Source organism: Myotis brandtii, unplaced genomic scaffold (genome assembly GCF_000412655.1).
Source record: "Myotis brandtii unplaced genomic scaffold, ASM41265v1 scaffold626, whole genome shotgun sequence".
Classification (NCBI taxonomy): domain Eukaryota; kingdom Metazoa; phylum Chordata; class Mammalia; order Chiroptera; family Vespertilionidae; genus Myotis; species Myotis brandtii.
The window spans coordinates 739541-754702 of record NW_005370394.1 but is presented as its reverse complement, the minus strand read 5'-3'; the positions used below and the strand labels follow the sequence as shown (position 1 = coordinate 754702).

At 38.9% G+C, this 15162-nt stretch overlaps 1 protein-coding gene across 1 annotated transcript in view; it reads right to left on the bottom strand.

Moving 5' to 3' along the window:
- Window positions 1-7947: 7947 nt before the first annotated feature.
- The window catches only part of PRTG (protogenin), a 128163-nt gene continuing 120948 nt past the window's right edge, over window positions 7948-15162 (bottom strand). The window contains exons 15-19 of the mRNA XM_014528239.1: window positions 14439-14621; window positions 13076-13196; window positions 9969-10134; window positions 8897-9001; window positions 7948-8411 (exon numbers count right to left, since the gene is read on the bottom strand). Coding sequence (XP_014383725.1) covers window positions 8007-8411; window positions 8897-9001; window positions 9969-10134; window positions 13076-13196; window positions 14439-14621 — 980 coding nt within the window. The 3' untranslated portion in view covers window positions 7948-8006. The remainder of the gene's footprint in view (window positions 8412-8896; window positions 9002-9968; window positions 10135-13075; window positions 13197-14438; window positions 14622-15162) is intronic.

The window sequence follows — 15162 nt, the reverse complement described above, 5'->3', positions numbered from 1 at the left end:
ACCAGCCACTTTCTTCTGTTAGTTTTTTTTGGTACATATATGGGAAATGCGAACATTTTATTTTTATTTTTTTTAAATATATTTTATTGATTTTTTACAGAGAAGAAGGGAGAGGGATAGAGAGTTAGAAACATCGATGAAAGAGATCTATCAGCTGCCTCCTGCACGCCCCCCAGTGGGGATGTGCCCGCAACCCAGGTACATGCCCTTGACCGGAATCGAACCTGGGACCCTTCAGTCCGCAGGCCGACGCTCTATCCACTGAGCCAAACCGGTTCGGCAGGAAATGCAAACATTTTAAATTTTAGCACAGGCAAAATGTAATCGGACAGGCTGAAGTGTAAAGGAAAAAAATCAGTTATGTTTCACAGCCTCAGAGAGATGACTTTCAGATTATAATTACTTACACTCGAATTTTCTTTCTAAGTTTTCAAAGTACTATTCTTCATTCTGCACAACAAATTATCCTCATTTCATGAACAGAAGAGGGACAGAAATAGGTTAAGAACTTCCCTACCAAACAAGTCTCAAAATTGTCAAGGATTAGAATTTAGGTGCTCCGGTGACTCACCTTATGCTTGTTCTACCGTAGGATTCTCCCTCCACTTTGCTCCCTCCTAAATCAGTATGAATAATTAATTATGTTGCACTCATATAAAAACTATTGCTTCAGATCTAGCAAGGAAGGATGACTGGTTATATACTTTTCCCAATTAATAGATTCCTACTTGGATACAGGGGACTAGAGAAAAATTGCAAAGGATTCTGAACACGTAGTCTAATAAGGAAATGCTTGAATAGATAAGGACTCCAGAAACCATGTCAACCTTATTGTTCATGCAACTCTAGGCACAGCATCAGTTCGCAGACACAATTTTGGCTAAGAGAAATTGAACATTCTTTGTGTTTGTTTGTTTTTCTTAAATATTTTTTTAAAGTTGGTTTTCAGAGAGAGAGGAAGGGAGAGGGAGCCCGAAACCTGAGCATGTGCTCTGACCTGGAATCAAGTCAGCAAACTCTTCCCTGCGGAGAGAGGAAGGGAGAGGGAGCCCGAAACCTGAGCATGGAATCAAGTCAGCAAACTTTCCTTGGGTGAATGACACTCCAACCAACTGAGCCACACCAGCCAGGGCAGAAATTGAAGGAGGAAAGTAGGAGGTGAGGAGATGACAAGGGTGAGTTACAGCTCAGCCTCCTAAATTCTTCCTGTGAATAAATGGATGTAACTAAGACAGACTTCTCTCAGTTGGTTGGCTATTACTCTGTGGACAGGTGGTGTTGATACAGTGGAAGGCGCTATGAGCCTGGGTAATGAAATATGGTTTCTTAGTTGAGAAAATGCATCAGAGTAGGAATCCTATAAATCTGGGAGTTGGAACAACTTGGGTTTCTATCTCGACTAAGCCACTTACTAGCTGTGATTTTTGGCAAGTTAGCCATTTTAAAGCCTCAGTTTCCTGATCTCTATAATGGGATATTTGCTCTGCAGAACGTAGCAGTTTAGAGGGATGAAGCACATGCTTGGCAAGCTGCATATGCTCAGTAAATGGTATGATCCATTTCTGGAGACTAGAGTTAGAAGCAGCTGAAAAATGACCAGCATTCTTATCCTTTCTCAGAATATTATAATGGTTGTTACCCATGATGGAGATAGCTCCATCTCTTTTGTTGAAGAAATGATGACAATTAAGGTAGAATTAAAAACTAGCCTTCGAAACAAAAAGACTGGACTTGACATGACCCAGGAATTAAGATAAATTAGAGTTATGGAATCGAAATTTTTTAGGAAAAGGGACAATTGGAATCAAAGAAGATGACAGGAACGATAAAATTTCCTAGGAGTTATTCTGTAGGGAGCGGTTATAGGGTTAAGCCTCGGACTGACCTGTGGCAGGGCCACAAACATGTCCCAGCTTGGAGGGCAGAGCCTTCTTAGCACAATTAAGCTTGACCTTATAGTCCAGTGATGGCGAACCTTTTGAGCTCGGCGTGTCAGCATTTTGAAAAACCCTAACTTAACTCTGGTGCCGTGTCACATATAGAAATTTTTTGATATTTGCAACCATAGTAAAACAAAGATTTATATTTTTGATATTTATTTTATATATTTAAATGCCATTTAACAAAGAAAAATCAACCAAAAAAATGAGTTCGCGTGTCACCTCTGACACGCGTGTCATAGGTTCGCCATCACTGTTATAGTCCTTCCTTGCTCCTTCCTAGGTAGCTAATGGGCTGCGGGAGGTGCAGCAAGTGCTGCTAAAACGAGGTGAAACTCACAAGAACATTGTAAACATGTTGACCACTACCCTTGTTTTGCTTTGTGTGCTCTGACTATTAAATAAAGACTCATCTTGCAGGCTGTGGCTCTGTCTCTCCATCAGAGAAGCAGCGTCCCACCGAGCCCCAGCTGTATTCTCTTGCCTGATTTCTTTAATCCTTCACCACCCCGCCTCAGGCTCACCGAACCTGCCCGCGCTGGATGCGGCACATTATTCATGTTGAGAAGGTAAGTGGAGGCACTTGCTGAAATGGATGGAAAATTGAGGAGTTACCAAACTGAAAACCAAATAGTCAGGAGCTGGTGAACCTGAAGAAATAAACTCAATTTAAAAGGAAGAAAGGTTTCCTGTTGCTAATATGCTTTTAAAAGAAAATGAAGAATGAACTTGATTGAGCATGGTCCTGTTTATCTACTCAGAGTCCCTATGAAAGTCCCTAGGAAGAGAAAAGGGGAAAGTTCAACTCTAAGAGCCAAATATTTAGGAAACTTTCTGTTAAACTCACAGAACTGAGGTGCTACTTTATGAAGCAAATATTCAAGAAGTTTAAAAAGTGATTTAGAGAGAAAGTTTAACATATACATTTGATGGGTTACAAGACAAGGTTTTCATAGTTTTAAAATTCTGAAGATGTCCAAGAGGCACATGACTTCAGACTTCTAATTTCTGTGGTACTATAGACCTTCTATGGGAATCAGAATTCCATAGGAATAATGTATCTGTGGAAGGGAAAATAATGGCTACCTCCAGAAGTCCGTGCTCAAATCCCTGGACTCTGAACATGTTACCTGCAGATGTGATGAAATTAAGGATTTTGAGATGAGGAGATCACCCTGGATTACCCAGGTGGGCTCAGTCTAATCACATGAGTCCTGAAAATTGAAGAGCCTTTCCTTGTTGGGGTCAGAAAAGAGAGATGATAATGATGATGAAATTAAGGATTTTGAGATGAGGAGATCACCCTCGATTACCCAGGTGGGCTCAATCTAATCACAGGAGTCCTGAAAATGGTTGGGGTCAGAAAAGAGAGATGATAATGCAAGCAGGTTCAGAGAGATGCTACCTTGCTGGCTCTGAGGATGGAGGGAGGGGTCCACAGCTTCTAAAAGCTAGAAAAGGCAAGGAAACGGACCTCGATTTTGTCCCAGTGAGAAAATAAATGTGTGTTGTTTTAAGGCCACTAAGTTTGTGGTAATTTGTTATAGCAGCAATAAGGAAAAAAATACATTATCTGTCAGGTAAACTTACAGTATCTGTTAGGTAAAAATGTAAGACTGTCATGTTAATCTTAAACACTTGCAAAGGCCCGAGAAGAGGAAAGCCTGTAAGCACACACATTGCATTAGCCTGTGATCTTATATCCTGAGCATAAATCAATTAAACACAGAATTCCATATATATGTTCTTCTAAACATCAGTGAAATTCACAGACAACTGGTTGTGGAGGGTGATCTCCAGAACCCTCTACTCTACAGCCCACAAAAATTATTCCATTAATTAAGCCAAAGCCATTTGACCAGAGACCCGTGGCAAACTGTCAGAAACAGTCTACAAAATACATGTTGAGACAGAAAGATCATGACTCTTTCAAAACAGTTGGGCCATTGTTTTTACATTCAGTATTCAAAATTTACATTCAATTAAATATAAACGTAAATCTCTGCAGACACTGCTGAAGCGGAGCCACATCTGGATATTCTCGCTTTTTTTTTTTTTTAAAAAAAGCTTTTAATTCTACTTTTGGTGTGAATTGTTTCCAAAGGTGTCTTCATATGGACTTGAACAATGATCCTGAGCAATCAACATGAGCAAGTTTCTGGCAGAAGTCCTCAACAAAGCCAAGACAAACGAATGCAAATCACTGTCATTGTTCCCAATGTTGGCACTGCTCTTGTTGGAAGCAAAGGCAAACAGAAGACATTTCACTGAGGATCTAATTTCCCTGGTGTGCTAAAGCTGACTTTTTAAAGCCACTTAGTGGGTAAAGCTGTATCCTTACATTTAGGCAAATCAAAATATAAAACTTCAGATTTCATAAAAAAAGATTGTTGTTTCACCCAAGGTTCCACTAAAATCTGAAAAACAGGGCTCCCTGGATGTAATTAAAATATTTCAGTTTATGGACAACTTTAAAGAGCACATCAATCAAAGGGTATTCCACTAAAACAGTGATGTGATTTGTTTGCCTATTATATCCCAGTGCTCTCCAGAGAGGAGGACGTCTCTACCATTACGGGACTGCCCTAAGTCTTCTGAATTCACTAGGGAATGCTTTACGCAGGAGGAAGACTGCACATGCTAGTTCAGGGGCTGCCACCATAATGTCTGCAGTGGGAAAGCCTGCTGCTGTTCTGTTGACATCTCACACTCAAGGTGCTTAGGAAAACATCACACCATTTGGCAAAAACATCCTGTGGCTGAATCAGCAGATTTAATGGAAAGTTCCTATGTGTATGCCATTTGTATACAGACCGGGTTCTGGAGAGAGAGGTTTGTTTGACATCAAACAAGAAACAACAGTTTTAAAGTACAACTAAATTTGCCTGTCTGTGGGAATACCTTTAAATATCTTTGGTTTTTTTAAAAAAAAAATTTTGCTGATAAAAAGTACTTGAATAAAAACACTGATAAATACCAATATAACTGTATTGCTTTTAATTATGTAAACTTAGCCCTTTGATATATTTTGCTACTAAAGCTAGATTCCCTATCAGCCTCTAAATAAATTTATTTCAAATCTGCTCATCTTTACTTACTTACAGGCTAATCTATATATTTTAATGGTCTTTGGTATGAAAATACTGATGAGCAGTATCTTGTAATATTTGGCATAAAAATGACATGCATCAATCAGTACTTACGGCAAATAAGTAGTTGGAAATGAAAATAGTTACCATTTGCATATAAGCCCCTTTGGAGTGAAATATCATGAGGTAACACCACTATGAGAGATAAGTGAGAACCTTCACATATTAGTTACAATTTCATACTTAAGGCTTCAAAGAAGCTAGCTTTGGCCAAGTAAAAACAAGTCTTTGCAGTACACTATCTTATTCAATGAACCAAAATATTTCTCTTTGGTGAAAAGATTTTTTTTCTCTCCAACAAGTAGTTTCAACAATTTAAAAATACTTTAATACTGTATAGTTGAAGTTTTACTTGCTGAAGGAAAAAAAAACTACACTTGAAATTCTTTGGAACTTTCAACTGGTAAAGAACTTATTTTAAATGCTCTGGTAACAATAAGGTAGTTAAATTTACTAGTCTATTTAACTACAACAATCAATGTAAACCCTATTATTTTGGGTTAGTAACTACTTGTGTAAGCTTCATTAACTATAGATGTTTCTAGTTAATTCAATCTGTGGGGGAAATTATAGTTAAAATTTCACTCTATACTGAAAATTCTTTGGTAACAGGATTATTGTGAAAAAAATTTGTATAGGACCAAAACGAAAAGGTGAAAAACTAAGAAATGTACTGGTAAATAATTAGCAAATAGTATTAGCCTAAAGATCTACAATATCTATGGGCCTATTAATAAAAAACAAAACAAAGTACTTTCCTCGACTTCAGCATCTTTCTAGGCTTTTAAAATGATTCAAATTCATACAGCCCTAGACACATCTTCCATAACCATGATGGATGATGTTTCAGCTTTAGGTTTTGTTTGTCTTTTAATGAAAGGTTTAAAAAATAACACGAACTCATTGTACTCTTTAATATTAGATACTGAGAAAAGTAGGCCCCACATACTTCTACTTACGAACCAAAAAGCACCATACCCTGTCAATTTGCCCATGCTTCCATGAGGCAGCTCAAAAGCAACAAAATGTTCCCTGAGTACAGGAAAAAAAAAATAACACTAGAATAACTTTAAAAGGAGGTAGTATAAAACAGGAGCTACACAGGCAGGAGCAGCTTCTTTCCTTGCCTCAGATTGTTCACCTAAAGCTCTGCTTTTGTTGTTGTTGTTTTGTCATAAAGCCCATACTTAGAAAGCTAAATGGGGACTTTGAATTTAGTTCAGAAGTGGCTGCTGGCACTTAATGTTGGTCTGCTTCTGAACACATCCAGTTTGGCACAAAACTAGAGAGAAAAACAATTTAAAAATGTGTATCATCAGACATTGGGATGGGAGAGGCTAGAGGTGGGCTATTACCCAGTAATATTATTTTGATTTTTAGAACATTATTTAACATAATTCCCCCTTTACAAACCAAAGGTTACAAGGGGAAACGCATTAAGATTCCTTCTAAAGTGACGCTCAAAAGTCAGTTCCAGATGATTTGAAAAAATACTTTTAAAGGGATATGGGCCCCTCTCTACACACCACTGTATCCTCTCCCACTGATGGCACCTAGTAGGTAACTATCTCATGACTGAGAGAAGGCCTATTCTATGTGGCTGAGTAAACAGTTATGCTGATTTCAAACCAGCAAGAGGATTAACTCACTCCCGAAGTTAGCATTCCTCATTCACAGCATTGACACTGAAGGAAGATTACATAAAGAGTACCAAATTCTCTTAAGAATTCATGCAAAGACAAGTAAGGCGGTAGAGCTCTGAATACTTATCCCTAAATAAAACCTGCAGGATAACAAACCAAAATGCTCTGATAAGATACTGTACATCAAAATAGTTCCTGATGAAATCCAAAACAGTCTTAAGGCAACTTTCTGTACTCTTGTCCTGAACATCCTCATGAATATTAAAAAGATATAAGGCGAAGACTTTCATAATACATAATGGAAGGCACTGTTATCATGATAACCTCACGTTCATTTTACCGTCTACTGTTGCATTTATCTTCATTTTTAACATTTTAGGAAATTTCTTTACCCCTTTAAGCCAAGCTGGGATTTTAAAAAGCAAAATAAAACCCTACCCATTCTCTTTAAAAATCTGTTTTCTGCATGGAGTTTTGCTATTAAGTCTGGACATGTTGAGGATGCTTTGCAAACTAGACAGTTCAGCCTTAGGCCAACTGTCAGGCAAAGGGGGAGGTAGAGAAGGCACCGCTCTAGGCAGGCTGAGGGTTGGGATACAGCAGATAAAGCACTCAGACTAATGTCCGAAACATAAAGGCCCTTGAAGCAATAGTCTTCTCTATATGCTACCAAATAGTTCTATTCTCAAGAGAAGCACTTTTTGTCTTGGTCACTCACTAAAATCAACAGTCCCACTTTTTCTCTTCTCAGTGGTTTCACAGTCTTGACAGTGAGAGGTGTTAAATTATAAAGATCATGCAGATGCCAGTTTTCTTAAAATCAGAGCTTCAGATAAACATTCTTACTCATCTACCTATATGACTCCTTCGATCACACACATTACATACACATACAGCAATGAAAACAAAATGCTACTAGGAAGTATCATTGGTTATGTAGCTGAGATAAACTAGCACAACAAATGAGGTAACAAGGTTGTCTTCTAAGTCTGCCATCTGGCAAACTGAGGTAGATAGCTAGCAAAGGGGCTTTCAAAAGTCTTCCCTTTGCTCCAGTGATATATTTTTATAATCCAGTCAAATATCTTGACTGTCTTTTCACATTGCTGACAATGAAACATTCAAAATACGCGAGTTTAAAAACAAAAGAAAACACATTAAAAAAAAAAAGCTGAAATACCCAATAAGACATCAAGATTTTCATAAAAGGCTTTGGCTCCCTGTTCATTGTCCTTCGAACAGAATTAAAGGTGAGAATACCTGAACTTGGCTGCCTAGATTGGGAAATCATTTTTATCAAAGCTTAGCACGGCAGATGGTGGCTGCAGAACTGAAGAGGTAGTTTGCTCAGCATCTGACGCCACTGCAGGGTCTGGACACTTCCTCGTGGAGAGATTCCCACCTGAATCACTGCCAGTGAGGGAATCAGAGGTCAGGGGTGTGGTACTTATAACCGAAGACAGGTGTATCTCATCATTGGACTCGTGAGAGAACCTTCCAGAATCCCCGGTCTCGTGGCTGCCTTCACTATTGGCTGAATGCTCAGTATCGGCTGCAACACCAAATGGTCTTGGGAAGCTGGTTGTCTGACCTGGGGAGCTGGGGGAGTCTTCATCACTAATTAACACAGTCGTGCCTGGCTGGTAAAAGCAGACCGATTGAGTAAATCTTCTTTGAGGCTAGGCAAAAATACATAAAACACCATCAGTGATGATGGAATGCTCCTGGAAAATAGTAAGTCCGTTGTTACGTATTCTATGTATTCTGAGATAGCAAACTGTTGGAACACCTGGGTGAAAGGTCATCATCATGAAGGGACTGTCTAGGTTGGCAGTTCCCCACGGAGGACAGGGGGGCACATCAGAATTACTGGGGTAAGTGAAGTGTCAAAGGCGTCCTCAGTGATTTGGATGCAAACTCCTGCCCCATCCCTTTCTCCATTGCCCTCCACTCCCCACTGGAAACCACAGTTCTAATTACTATTCCAACTGTCATTTCAGTGATCACTCCCACGACTTTTCCATGGAGTCATGCCCCAAATTAATAAAAGCACACACAGAAAGAACATGAAAACGAAAGCATTCATTTACATTTTCCTCTCTTTTTAGCTACCATTTTCATACACCATGGGTTGCCAAAGATTTTTCTCATTTAGGTGGGTTACCTGCTCAACTTTTATCTTCTTAGAATCTTGGAAAAAACGCCATTTTTTCTTGGAGTTGTTTTTAATTATAGGACCATAGCTATTAATTATCAGGTCAGTTCCTCCCTGGATAAATAAAGGGGAAAATGTAAGTATTATATATTTCAGTTTATCACAAGTAGTGCCCCCAATTTTTAAATGTTAAAATGATCACAGATATTACTATTTCTTCTTTTACATAGCAGCATACAACAAATTCAGAGTAGTTGTTAGTGATCAAAAAAATATTAGGTTTATCCTTAAAAGAGGGGGAGGGGGAGAGAAGAGAGAGAGGAGAGAAACATCAACGTGAGAGAGACACATTGATTGGTTGCCTCCGCATCAATGTTTCTCTCTTTCTCTCTCTGTTTCTCCCCCACCCTTCCACTCTCTAAAAATCAATGGGAAAGTGTCCTAGGGTGAGGATTACAACAAACAAACAAAACAACAGGCCATGAACTGGCCTGGGCTTGGCTGTAATTTACTGACACCTGGTTTGTAGCACATTGGTTATGAGAGCTATTATAATACTGTACACTATACACTACTTAATGTTGCAATGCGACTAAAAATAATTTCAGTTGCTATTCATAATGCTTATCGCTGTACTATTATTACAGATAGTGGAAAGGACATAAAGTAACATCCCCCAATGACATTCTACCAACATAAGTACACAATGAATTAGTAAAAAATTGTCCACCCAGTAAATACAGGGCAATTCAATTTATCGTAAATATAGATTAATGATCATGGTGTCCTTATTGAAGACATCTTAGCTCCATATAATCCCATCTAATTGAATTTATGCTACCTTCTCTTTTTTTCTACATCTCTTTCATCTTTAATTCTTTTATATATCCCTATGTTCTTCTCTCCAAATTTTTGGTGTAAGGAAGGATCTGGGTAAAACTGCTTCACATTTCATTAAGTGGAGTATGGATGTAATACACTTGACATGCAATTTTTTGCTAAGTAAATTTTACACATAAAGAGAAGATGAATGGAGGGAAGGATTATGCACGCGGCACATCGGTTCCCTAGCTTGCAGTACCTTTGCATCAATGAAGCTGGTGGGCATCTTCATTGGTATTAACGAGTCTTCATTTTCTACAGCCCCTGCCAGGTTCTTTCCTACTTCATTTCCACCGGCTAGTGAGGCACTGGTTCGAGATAACGGTTGAGTTCCATTCTGTGCCATCTTGGAAGCAGATGACTTCCTGAAATATTGCAAGGAAAGGAACTCGAATTTCATAGGAGATACAGGCAAATGTACCAAATTTGGCCTATAATCACAACTTTGCACACAATCAAGTTCTTTAATGTTTGCTTCTCAAATATCTTTAAGAACTGAGTATGAGATTTTAACTCCAACTCACTGCTGAAAATGTTTATGACTTAAGAAAGCTTCTTTACTTCTTTCTGTCCCAATATCTGGTTACGTATACTTTTAACAAACCCCTAATAAAAGCCTTAATAGTTACAAACTACTATGTTTTGTTATTGTTGGTTATTTACAATTTATGCATAAATTAGTTTTTAATTTACATGTTCTCTTTCAGGTCTACAGACCGTCACACTAACATTTCACTTGCCAATTAATGATGGCAAATTTACAGTAGCACTTCTGCAAGATTTAGGCATCACTAAAAGACGATGCATAAAGGTTTTTATAAAAATATTCTTAAAGTGAGAAACCCAGACAGTAAGACTAAGTCAAATCAATATACAAAAATACATTAGCGCTAACTCTTCATTAATATGTTTTCCTAGTCAAGTACCAAACACATATAGAGTCAACTCTGAACAACCTAGGCAGATGGAGGGAGTAGTGAGGCACATTACCTAAAAATGGTATGTATTTGGCTTTGCTTTTTTTTTTTTTTAATTTACAAAAGTACCTTAAGAAAGTAAATTAAAGCAAAAGCCAAAGTATATAAAAGGTTAGAAACAGACAAGTTTACTGAATGCTGAGAATTTAGCTGAAGTCAAATTACAGATGAGATTGCCTGACAGAGTTCACAGAAAATCAATCCGTAGTTATTACATTTGTTTCCATCCATGTCCAGAGAGACCCAACCATCTGTTCTGTGCTGGTGCAGGAGGAGCTCTCAGTGACTCAGGCTTCTCAGGCTGCTTAAATGTGAAAATATTCCAGGGAGTAAGGAATCCTCTTATCAGCAGATTTATCAGTTTGTGTCACTTTTTTATTTTTATGTCTTCTGGAAAGCAGCCATGCACAAAAATGACTCATTGTCACTGTATCGCAAATAGCCCAACAGTCCCCAAACTTAAAAAAGCTGAATGAGTTTAGTCTTGTCTGTGAATCCAAGCTCATTAGTTTTCAGTCTCTTCAGAACCACTTCTCTTTTGGACATCTTTAATCTGCTGATATATTTAAGTCTGAGCAAGCATTTTTGTAGGCTGGGAGGTAAATGAATAGGGCAAGCATGTCAAACTCGCAGCCCGTGGGCCACATGCGACCCACAATGAATATTTTTGCAGCCCAGCCAATATAACGGTATGTAAGAAACGTTTTAATAAAAATTTCATAACTTAATTTTTAAAATATCCTGTTATACATAATTATTAATAACTACAAGGTCCGCTGACTGATTACTATAATCGTGTTGCATTCATTTCCCTTATGCGCCTTATGCGCAGGCGCTCCCCTTCTCTCCACTAATACTAGCAGCGAATATTTTAGCAGCTGAAGGCCACATCATTAGTCTTGGACTGACTTGTTTGGTGTGCGCAACAGGAAATATTTCACTTTTGGAGAATAAGAAAAATAGGTTTATTTGTGTTATGCTTATTAATTTGTGCAATTATTCAGTGTCTGGTTAGTTAATGTTCAAGAAAAAATACTAATTTTTATTAAAATGTTCTATTATTTTAACGATTACTCATTTATTTTAGCCCTTTGTATTCAGCATGTCTCTATCGAAATAAACCCATTTCTATGAAAACTGAAGCTCTTGTTGTTTTGCGGCCCACATAAACTTAAACCTTATTTATTTGTCCTGTGTTAGCCTTTGAGTTTGACATGCTTGGAATAGAGTAATACTTTCTATCCAGTCATCTCCCTTAGCCTGTGTTGTGTGTTTTTTTTAAATATATTTTATTGATGTTTTACAGAGAGGAAGGGAGAGGGATAGAGAGAAACACTGATGAGAGAGAAACACCGATCAGCCGCCTCCTGTACACTCCCCACTGGGGATGTGCCTGCAACCAAGGTACATGCCCTTGACCGGAATCGAACCTGGGATCCTTGAGTCCGCAGGCCGAAGCTCTCTCCACTGAGCCAAACAGGCCAGGGTTTTATTGATGTTTTACAGAGAGGAAGGGAGAGGGATAGAGAGAAACACTGATGAGAGAGAAACACCGATCAGCCGCCTCCTGTACACTCCCCACTGGGGATGTGCCTGCAACCAAGGTACATGCCCTTGACCGGAATCGAACCTGGGATCCTTGAGTCCGCAGGCTGACGCTCTCTCCACTGAGCCAAACAGGCCAGGGCAAGCCTGTGTTTTGATGTCCCAGAGTTTAATGAACAGAACAGGGAAGCTACCCTGAACTGAACTCAACATTTTTTTAAGACTAAAGAATATACTTTGTGTTTCTCAAAATATTAAGGATATAGCCCTCGCCGGTTTGGCTCTGTGGTCAGAGTGTTGGCCTTCGGACCAAAGGGTCAGGGTTTGATTCATGGTAAAGAGCATGTACCTGGGTTGCAAGCCCAATCCCAGCCTGGATCAGGGCATGTCTCTCGCACATTGATGTTTCTTTCTCTCTCACCCCCCTCCCTCCCTTCCACTCTCTCTAAAAATCAATAAAAAATATTCTCAGGTGAGTATTAACCAAATAAAATAAAATAAAATTTTACTTAAAAAAAAAAAACAACCACCAAGGATATAGAAAAACTAGGTATTCATTAGGAATATTTTATTGACATAGTGCATTTTTCGAATGGCAAGAAAGTAATCTTCCAAAGTGTGCATACCTCTATAGCTCTAAGAGAACTCAAGTAATAATATATTTATTTTAAAGTGGAAAATCCCAATTACTCTAAAAGGCATTTGGTTTCAATTTGCTTCTTGTGGTTACTGTAATTTAAATGTTATTTTAACCACCTCAACATCTCTAGCAATGGAAACACACCTGGCTTTACTTCGGTATATCAAGATGAGAACACAGATGAGGATGCAGGTCAAGGCTATGCCAACACCTACAGCAATGCCAGTCATGGATTTCTGGTCCAGATGGTAATAACCTGAATAAACTAGAAGGGGAAACACATTTGCTTAGAATCAATTTAAAAAATCCATGATTCCAGTTATCGTAATTCTCAGACAGGTATTTGCTTTTCTGTAATTTTCCTTCCTCTCATAGGAAAACCTTTGACACTTCTGTGTCTAAGCAGAAAAGACACATATTATACTTTTATCAGTGATCTCAGAAAGATTGGTTTATCTTCCCATAGTGAGGATTCTAAATATGAGTTCTAGATATTGTATTGTTATGTCAAACATGAACATCAGTTTATCATTTATAATGCACCGTTGTTCCTTGATGGACCAAAGGATAGCGCTCATGTCATGTTATCTTAAAAGCATAGCTGTATTAGCTTAGCTTTCCATTTACGTATTTGCTCTGCAGTTGCTTCTCAAACTCTAAGGTGCATATGCTTCCTGAGGGGATATGTTAAAACGCAGATTCTGACTCACTACTTCTGGAGTGGGGGCTGCGATTCTGCGTACGTGTTTTATAAGCTCCTGGGTGATACTCATGCTGCTGGTGCTGTGACCCTTTGAGTAGCGAGGCATCTGAGGTGTGACTATGAGCCTTACTCTCTCTTTCCCCTGAAATAGGGTAGCTACTGTGACTACCTGCTTCCTGGGCTTATCTGACTGCGCCCTCTCCTTTTTCCTCTCTCTCTCTCCTTCCCTGGGTGTGTTTCTTTCTCTTTCTCTCTCTCTCTCTCTCTCTCTCTCTCTCTCTCTCTCTCTCTCTCTTACACAGGCCCACTTCACCAGGGAGGAGGGGAGGGAATATTTCTCAAGATATTTTTCCCAATCATTTTTCTTGCGAGAAATAACTTTCTCTCTGGAAAGGCTGTGTTTCGTGGTGAAAATTCGTAATGGAAGCCCTGCTCTTCTGAGCTTGAACACCACACCACCACTGCTGTTTATTTCCACGAAACCTCCCAGGAAGCTACTCCCCTGAGGTCAGGGTGGTGTGGCTCATCTGTCCTGGAGGTTGAACAGCTGGGAAGAGAACTAACTGGGACATAGTGGTCTGAAAACTGCAGCTAATTCTGAGTAAGTCTGTCTTTTGCTTCTAGGAGTGCAGAGAAGAGCCGCACTGCTCCACAGCCTCAGACCCTCCCTGGCAACAAGCCGAGGAACTGCGTGCAGGCTTCTGGACATGGCCATTGCCGGCGGGAGATAAAGTGCAGGGAGCTGAGAAACAGATCTGCACGTTCTTCTCTTAAGAAAAATCAGCGATTGTGACGTATACAGACCTTTGGCATCAGCAGAATCTAAACGCTTGGGCCTCTGATTTGACTCAGAAGTTTCCTTTGGAAGCACTGCCAGCTCCACAGAATTCGAAAAGGGTCCTTCCCCCACCTCATTGGATGCAGATATCTTGACAATGTACACATTTCCTGCCACTAGGTTTTCCAACAAAGCCATGGTTATTGCCCCTATTAAAAAATACAGCAGTGACAAATTAAGTAAACTTTATAAAATGTTTTTACATATAATGTTTTACTCTTTCTATAGGTCTGGATACAAACAGCATTAACAACATCTTATTATAGAATATTTCAAACATAGGTAGAGAGAGAATGGTATAAAGAACTCAGATTCAACAACTGTAATTAGATTTTTAAAATCCAATGTGAGCCTTTTTCATCTTTTAGAAATGTTTAAACTTCTTATGATAACTGCTGTGATAGATGATCTTGACCTTACTCTTTCATTTTTTTTATTTTTTTGAGAGTACCTTTATTAAAGCTGGGGACAGTGAAACAAGGAAGGGTTTAGGACAGTGGTCGGCAAACTCATTAGTCAACAGAGCCAAATATCAACAGTACAACGATTGAAATTTCTTTTGAGAGCCAAATTTTTTAAACTTAAACTATATAGGTAGGTACATTGTTATTAACTTAATTAGGGTACTCCTAAGGCTTAGGAAGAGCCACACTAAGGGGGCCAAAGAGCCGCATGTGGCTCACGAGCCGC